At 43.6% G+C, this 8,395-nt stretch overlaps 1 protein-coding gene across 1 annotated transcript; it reads left to right on the forward strand.

Annotated features, from left to right (window-relative positions):
* The first annotated feature begins 3,418 nt into the window (after nt 1–3,418).
* On the forward strand, nt 3,419–7,948 carry LOC139414465 (ankyrin repeat domain-containing protein 60-like). Its single transcript, XM_071162379.1, has 4 exons — nt 3,419–3,877; nt 4,157–4,287; nt 4,830–4,995; nt 7,028–7,948. Exons 1-4 carry the CDS (start codon nt 3,571–3,573, stop codon nt 7,471–7,473), a joined length of 1,050 nt encoding a protein of 349 aa, XP_071018480.1. The 5' UTR covers nt 3,419–3,570; the 3' UTR covers nt 7,474–7,948.
* The last annotated feature ends 447 nt before the right edge of the window (nt 7,949–8,395 follow it).

Raw genomic sequence — 8,395 nt, forward strand, 5'->3', positions numbered from 1 at the left:
AGGCCCTCTTTTCGTGGAACGACCCATAACTTGGATCTGTTGCTGTGGTGCTAAAGCTTTCTGTCTTCTGTCTTGTCTCTGCTCCATGCAGAGAACAGGAGAGAGTACCTGTACCAGCTTCAGGAGTTCATGGTGACGGCTGTCAGTCAATCAGTATTCAGGGCTCGAACCACCCAGGTTATAATTTGTTTAGGAACATTCCCATACACATTGTCAATCAAGTCCTCATTCTGATTGGCTGGGCTTGGCTCCCCAGTGGGTCGGCCTGGCTCCCATGTGGGTGGGCCTATGCCCTCCCAGGCCCACCCATGGCTGCGCCCCTGCCCAGTCATGTGAAATCCATAGATTAGGGCCTAATGAATTTATTTCAATCAACTAATTCCCTTATTTGAACTGTAACTCAGCAACATCTTTAAAATTGTTGCATGTTGCGTTTTATATTTGTGTTCAGTTCAAATATCAACCTTATTACGTTGGTGTGTTGGGGCACTTAGATTACATATTTAATCACAAGTAACTACACTCAGACTACTACACTTTTACTCATAAGGAATAACAAACATTTTAGGCTATTATTTGGGGAGAGAAATATGATGGTGCATAGTGGAAGAAGTTTAGAAGTTTGTTAGTGTTGAAGAATTGATGCCATTGTGGTAGAGGGAGGGACTGTTTTATGCAGGGGTGCAACTTTCACTGGGGATGGGGGACATGACCCCCACACACACACATTCTGATATTGCATTTTTGTACCACCACCCCAGTTTTATCATTGCACTGTTATACATTTTTTAAAACAATATCGGTGTGCTTTAGGACGGTGCGGACGCCAAAGGGCCTGCGAACAGAGGCAGCTGTTGTCTGTGTGTTGTGCTTTTTCTCCAAGTTGTAAAAGCAAGCAGAGCAGAAACTGGCTACTCTGTATTTGACTGATGTAACTGCTGTTTGACTTAACTTCTTATGGTATAGGGGACGCTTGCGTCCCACTCTGCCAAAAGCCAGGGAAAATGCAGCGCGGCGAATTTAAATAAGTTATATAAAAATCTAACTTTCATTAAATCACACATGTAAGATACTCAATTAAAGCTACACTCGTTGTGAATCCAGCCAACATGTCAGATTTTAAAAAGGCTTTTCGGCGAAAGCATAAGAAGCTATTATCTGATGATAGCACAACAGTAAACAAAGAGGGTAGCATATTTCAACCCTGCAGGTGCTACACAAAACGCAGACATAAAATATAAAACATGCCTTACCTTTGACGAGCTTCTTTTGTTGGCACTCCAATATGTCCCATAAACATCACAATTGGTCCTTTTGTTCGATTAATTCCGTCCATATACAGTGGGGCAAAAAAGTATTTAGTCAGCCACCAATTGTGCAAGTTCTCCCACTTAAAAAGATGAGAGAATCCTGTAATTTTCATCATAGGTACCCTTCAACTACGACAGACAAAATGAGGGAAGAAAATCCAGAAAATCACATTGTAGGATTTTTAATGAATTTATTTGCAAATGATGGTGGAAAATAAGCAAACTAAGGTGGGAAAAAGGCTGCCTAAGTATGATCCCCAATCAGAGACAACAATAAACAGCTGCCTCTGATTGGGAACCATACCAGGCCAAACAAAGAAATAGGAAAACTAGATATCCCACCCTAGTCACACCCTGACCTAACCAAAATAGAGAATTAAAAGGATCTCTAAGGTCAGGGCGTGACAGTAAGTGATGATGCATGGCCCGGAGCCTCCAGTGATGATCCATGGCCCGAAGCCTCCAGTGATGATCCATGGCCCGGAGCCTCCAGTGATGATCCATGGCCCGAAGCCTCCAGTGATGATCCATGGCCCGGAGCCTCCAGTGATGATCCATGGCCCGGAGCCTCCAGTGATGATCCATGGCCCAGATCCTCCAGAGATGATCCAAGGTCCGGAGTCTCCAGCGACAGTCTGCAGTCCAGAGCCTCCAACAAGGGTCGGCATTCCAGAGCCTCTAGAGATGGTCGGTAGTCCAGAGCCTCCAGCGACGGTTCCCGGCCCGGAGCCTCCAGCGGGGGTTCCCAGTCCGGAGCCTCCAGCGGGGGTTCCCAGTCCGGAGCCCTCTGCGATGATCTACGGTCCGGAGTCCCCGGCGACAATTCAAGGGTCAGGAACTCCGGTGACGATCCACGGTCACGCCCTGACGTTGGAGAGGTTAGTTTTGTATTTTGTTGTTTTTTCCGGTGTTCATTGTAATGAAAGTAAGATGTTCGCCTACCACGCTGCACCTTGGTCTCCTCATTCAAACGACGAACGAAAGAAAAAGTTGATGGCTCGTATATAAGGTGTCTAGCTGAGTCAAAACATTTGATTTCCCCAGGAGTCCGAGTTTAACTGCGTTGTCTATATGTGATGTACAATTCACATGTTTAGAGACCCTTTCAGACAGATGTTTTAAATCCTTAAACCCAGACTTGGACCACACACACTCTCCATTGAATAGCAGGCAGAGGAATCAAATAGTGATTGCTTTGAGATCCTTGTAGTTAGCCACTGCTTCCTTCCAAACCACCCGTAGTTGAATTTGTGATTTCCGAATTGTTGTGTGATGTTTACGGCAAATGAGCACAGAGACGTTTTATCTCTAATTTCTCTTCATATGATAAGCATGGAAAAGGATTTGCCAGTAGATTGTCAACGTGATTCATGATGATGAATGCTTGTCTAGCTTGCTTGCTAAGATTTTGAAAGTATGACGTTGACATGATCAGTCCAATCAAAGCTACGGTAGAAAAAAATGTGATTTGATGTAATTTTATCTTTAGCCAATGACCTTCAGCCTTCTTGGACGGGCACTTCTACTGTAAATCTATGGCAGAACCCAAATGGGCTTGAACGTTCTAGCTCTAACCACTAGGCAGGTAGCCTAGCCACTAGGGAGGTAGCCTAGTGGTTAGACCATTGGGCCAGAAGCCGAAAGGTTGCTGATTGAATCCCCGAGCTGACAAGTTAATAAAAAATCTGTCGTTCTGCCCCTGAACAACGCAGTTAACACACTGTTCCTAGTCATGGTTGCTACATCAAACATGTTTAACAAAACAAAACACATGTATTAACAAGAAAATACTCCAAAATACACAAAATATAAATAAAATAATACAAAAAATAAACAATTTTTGTGCATTTGTATTCACTCTGAAAATATCTTATTATAATGATTCAGGAAGATGTTATTCTTGTTGTTTTAATAAGATATTTAAATTCAATCAGAATTTTTTTACATTTTGGTATATAATTTTGGAATTTTTGTTTGTGTATAAAGTATTTGGCAACAAGAATTTAAAAAATGAACAATAATTTCAGTGGTCTTATCATCGTTGCAATAGTAACATATTATATCTATCATGTCAAAAACATAGGCATTTTTTTCAACTGTGTGTATGTTACTGTCGCACATCAGCCGAAAGCGCAACAACGTCTATCACCATAGCAACAGTAATAGTCAGACAACATTCCAAACTGAAGAGAATTCATTAATTCATTCTTTTAGAATTCTAAACCCTTTGCAATCTGCAAAAATTACTGAGCGCGTTTCTATGAGCAATCCAATGGCATATGTTTACACCTCAACGAAGAGGATTTCACTTCAGGTACCGAGACCCAAAAGTGCGATGATTAACCGCGACATCGACTCGAAGAGTGTACCGAGACCCAAAAGTGCAGTTTACCGTGACCCGTTGACGAAAGTCAAGTTCAGTCTTGGTGTCAGGCTGCGTGAAACGGGAGAGATGTTCGTTGTGCCCGACTGCCACCACAATATGAGAATCAGAGAGCTAAAAAACACCATGGAATTAGTGGTTGGGATTCCCACAGACTTCCAGAGAGTATGCTACCTGGATAATGGTAAAATATATACCTTTGACATCATTTGCTGGTTTAACTGTTGACATATTTTAATGAGAAATGGGGAGATGTTGTTGATTAATTGATTAGATATGTATTCATAGATTTTTATTGGGTTTAATGACGTTAGAATCACGGACCTTATGAATCTCAAACGTAGGCTAGCAGTGACAGGCCCGTCATGGTGAACATTTTATTGAGGGTGTTTTCCAGTCAGACTAATTATCTAATGATATGCTTCTCTGACCAGACCTAATGTATACTCTCTCCACCCAACAGGTGACCTATGTGATGACACCACTATCCACTGTAATGACATCATCCCTGGAACTACTGTCACCCTGATGATCTGGCCTTATGATGGATGGTCTGAGCTTGTGATAGCTGCAGCTACTGGGGATGTATTCAAGGTGATGTGGCATGAAAGAAGAACCTAGAATAGTCTCTCTATGTCTCAGGTCATTATTGATCATAGTAAAAAAAAAAGTAGGCTTCCGAGTTGTTCAGTGGTCTAAGGCACTGCATCTCAGTGCAAGAGGTGTCACTACAGACCCTGGTTCGATTCCAGGCTACATCACAACCGGCCGTGTTTGGGAGTCCCATAGGGCGGCGCACAATTGACCCAGCGTCGTCCGGGTTAGGGGTTTGGTCGGGGTAGGCCGTCATTGTAAATAAGAATTGGTTCTTAACTGTCTTGCCTAGTTAAATAAAGGTTAAAAACCATCATCACCTAATAGCAATACTGCATTTCTTTACCAGACTTGCTGAAAGATCCACCTCCTTATTTGATCTAATGTGGCTAGCCTGTAAATACTGCACATCAAAACAGCATCTCACAGCTGTTATTACAAACTGTAGACCTTATTTACTTCACTCTTCCCTTTTTTTAGGATGAAAATTTCCATTGACTTTTCACACATAAAAATGACTATTTTCTCTTTATTTCATGTAGCTCAAGAGTGTGATGTCCAAACCAGCACCGCCACGTTCCTCCCATCTCAGTGCTATGAGTTCTATGAGTGGAGCTCCTTCCTGGCTCTCTCACCGTCTCTTCTCTGCTCTGTTCATCAGTGCCCACCGTGGACACATGCCCGCTGTCCGCTTCCTGCTCCAACAAGGTACCCACCACCGCAGAGGCAAAACATCTGGATATCACCGGCACACTGGAAAAACCTTGTATCTCACTTGGGGTGATTTTGATAAATATTATTTTGATATAAATTGAATGTAGACATCCCTCATAGAGGCATGATGCCCATGGGGGGCACAGGGGCAGGTGCCCCCTCAGATATATATTTTTTTGTTGTTGTTTTTTGTTGTTGAAGTTTTACTCCTTTTTCTCCCCAATTTCGTGGTATCCAATTGTTTTTAGTAGAAGGTTGAAAGTCATGCGTCCTCCGATACACAACCCAACCAAGCCGCACTGCTTCTTAACACAGCGCGCATCCAACCCGGAAGCCAGCCGCACCGATGTGTCGGAGGAAACACCGTGCAAGGATATCCCTAAAGGCCAGGCCCTCCCTAACCCGGACGAAGCTAGGTTAGCGCGCACTGCCTGCCACAGGAGTCGCTGGTGCGCGATGAGACAAGGATATCCCTACCAGCCAGGCCCTCCCTAACCCGGACGACGCTAGGCCAATTGTGCGTCAACCCACGGACCTCCCGGTCGCGGCCGGTTACGACAGAGCCTGGGCGCGAACCCAGAGTCTCTGATGGCACAGAGACCCTTGGCCCTTGGCCACTGCGCCACCCGGGAGGCCCCCCCTCAGATATTTAACAAAAAAACATGTAATACTCTCTGTTATACTACTAGCCACTTAGCAATTTTATGAAGTTGGCTTTAACTAGCACAGATTGGTTTCCGATCTCCCAACTACCAAGAAGCCAATTCAGCCTATCTAGCTTGTGTACTGTAACTATCTTAGCTGGCATGCCTGCTGGCAAGGTTGGTAGACATTAGAAACGCAAGCACTAAATGTACTGACTAAGACTCGTATTCATTTCAATCTTTTACCCAGATTTTAGGAAGAAATTCAGAAAAGCATATTTACTTCATTAAAATGAAAGAACCACCAGCTCAAGAGTTATGCTTAGATATGCAGAAATATATTGAGTTGCTATTTTTTTTACATGGAATTAGGCATAATGATTATGGCTGTAGATTGCAGAAAAAAGCTGTTTCAAGTGTTTGAAAAAGCTAAGCTCTCCAATTTATGAACGAGGGAGCTAGCCCCCCTCCAGACTACAGTCGTGGAATATTCTAATCAAGTGAGAGAGACTGTAATTTCTTCAAACAATCGTCTTCATTCAATATCGATTAATTATTGGAATAATGAGACTAGTCAACCCAACACTCTTGACTGTTGGGCCGAGCAACCTAACCTTCACAGAAATGCATAGATCTTTATATAGCTGACACAAAGAATGCTTAGTCATGGGTGGTTTCACCCCTCGATTGCAGATTGGGGGGCACCATAAGCCACTTTGGGTTTAACCTGTGGTCATCTGCACGGGGGTGTTGTTTTAACCCCACCTTGGCTTAGTTTCCCAGATTCCAGGATGATTAGAAAAATAAGGGATGGTTCTAAACTCTTCCAGGCTATCTGGCTTACACTGACCACATCTTATCTCTGGAATGCCAGCTGTAGGTTTTTAGGCTCCTCTCAGTTTACACAGACATAGATGAGAACTATCTAAAAACTCTAAAATATTGCATAAAACAACCATTCATTGCATAAACAATATTATAACATAATCTTGTAATTTTGCTACCATTACCACCCCCAGCCATCCTCACATACTTTGTTCCCCCTCAGATGTGTGTGTGCATGACGCCCCTGATTCCCCTCCATGCTCTGTGAAAGAAAACAATATTTCTGTAGGACTAATAGAAATAATAATAAAAAATGCCTTGTGAACTTCGATTAGTAAATAACAATACGTCTGAAAAAATGATTTATTATTTTTAATTCCTGAACATTTCACTTTTTGGAGATACAGGGTTTTTCTGGTACGCTGGCAATATCTGGGTTATGTTAATTAGGCCATGCAACAGAAAACGTTTGGCAGAAGAAAGCAAAAGTCAAGCCAGTTTGTTGTTTTAGTCCGTTTTCTTTCTGTATGCCTAACAAACTTGACCCTGTTATCTAGGGGCCAACGTTAAGGGCCAGACTCCCCTGGGGCGCGGGGCCCTCCACGCGTCAGCCGCCCAGGGCCAGTTGCAGTCCATCCAGGAGCTACTGGTGCGCGGCGCCCCACACCAACTGGAGGACGCTGAGGGCATGACAGCTCTGAGAACCGCCATGCGCTGGGGCCAGAGGAAGAGCACCCGGCAGCTCTTCCTCTTCCACTGGCAGGAGCGTGCGCAGGGCGTGCGCCTCAAGCCTCACCTGGATGAGACAGAGCTGTTCGCCCACCAGAAACATGACTCCCAGCTACGCACCTGGCACCGCGGTGCCCACGCTCAGAGATACATGGCCCACCTGGGTCGCTGTAGCCGTGGGGTGGAGGGCAGGGTGGAAGTGAGGCAGCTGGGGCCGCCGCAGAACACGGCCATGAGGGCCCAGGCAAGGAGGGCGTGGATGGGGGATGCATGACCAGAGCTGCATGTCAAGAACAGGGCAGATGGCCAAGAGCCTGGTCCTGGAGAGCCGTGTACACAGCATTTTATTCCAGCCCAGCACTAACACACCAGTTCCTAACTACTCTGGATTGAATCGCATGAGCAGTCGGATCATTTGAATCAGATGTGTTATAACAGATAACTGATAACAGACAATGTTTCCCCCTTTAGTCATTTAGTCAGAAGTTTGCCTACCTCTCCCACATCGGACGTTGAGTAAGCACTTTCGCAATGGTTCCGAGCAGCAAAACTCCCTTCATGAAATCATCAAGAAGCAGAAAAGTAGATGAACTGACATTTATAATCAAGATAAACCAGTGAAAAAAAGGTGCAGCTAAAAGGTGTAATCACATTAGTCAGAGATGGGGAAATAAGATGTCTTGAGCAACCTGGACGACAGAATGTGACACTGCTTATTGGTGAATGAAAGTAGAAACCAGAGAAAAAAATATATATAAATACTGTATGATAAAAGCCAATTCAAAGGGAGTTGACAACTGTTAAATGGGGAATAAAGTACCTTTAACGTTTAAATGATTGTAGTCGTGAACTGTTCTATCAAACAAATTCATTGCCGTTGCACCATGGCAGCATACTGTGCCTTCAGAAAGTATTCAGACCCCTTGACCTTTCCACATTTTATTACTTTACTGTTTATTCTAAAAAATGTATTACATCATTTTTTTCTCACATCAATCTACACACAATACCCCATATATGACAAAGTGAAAACAGGTTTTTAGAATTTTTTGCAAATGAAAATTAAAAACAGAAAAAAAAAATGTTCAACTAAATGGGGTCAGCCCTAACCTAGACACAATACCAAAGCGAAAACCAATTAAGAACAGAAATACCTTTTTTTACATAAGTATTCAGACCCTTTGCTATGAGACTCG

Source organism: Oncorhynchus clarkii, chromosome 7, assembly GCF_045791955.1.
Source record: "Oncorhynchus clarkii lewisi isolate Uvic-CL-2024 chromosome 7, UVic_Ocla_1.0, whole genome shotgun sequence".
NCBI lineage: Eukaryota > Metazoa > Chordata > Actinopteri > Salmoniformes > Salmonidae > Oncorhynchus > Oncorhynchus clarkii.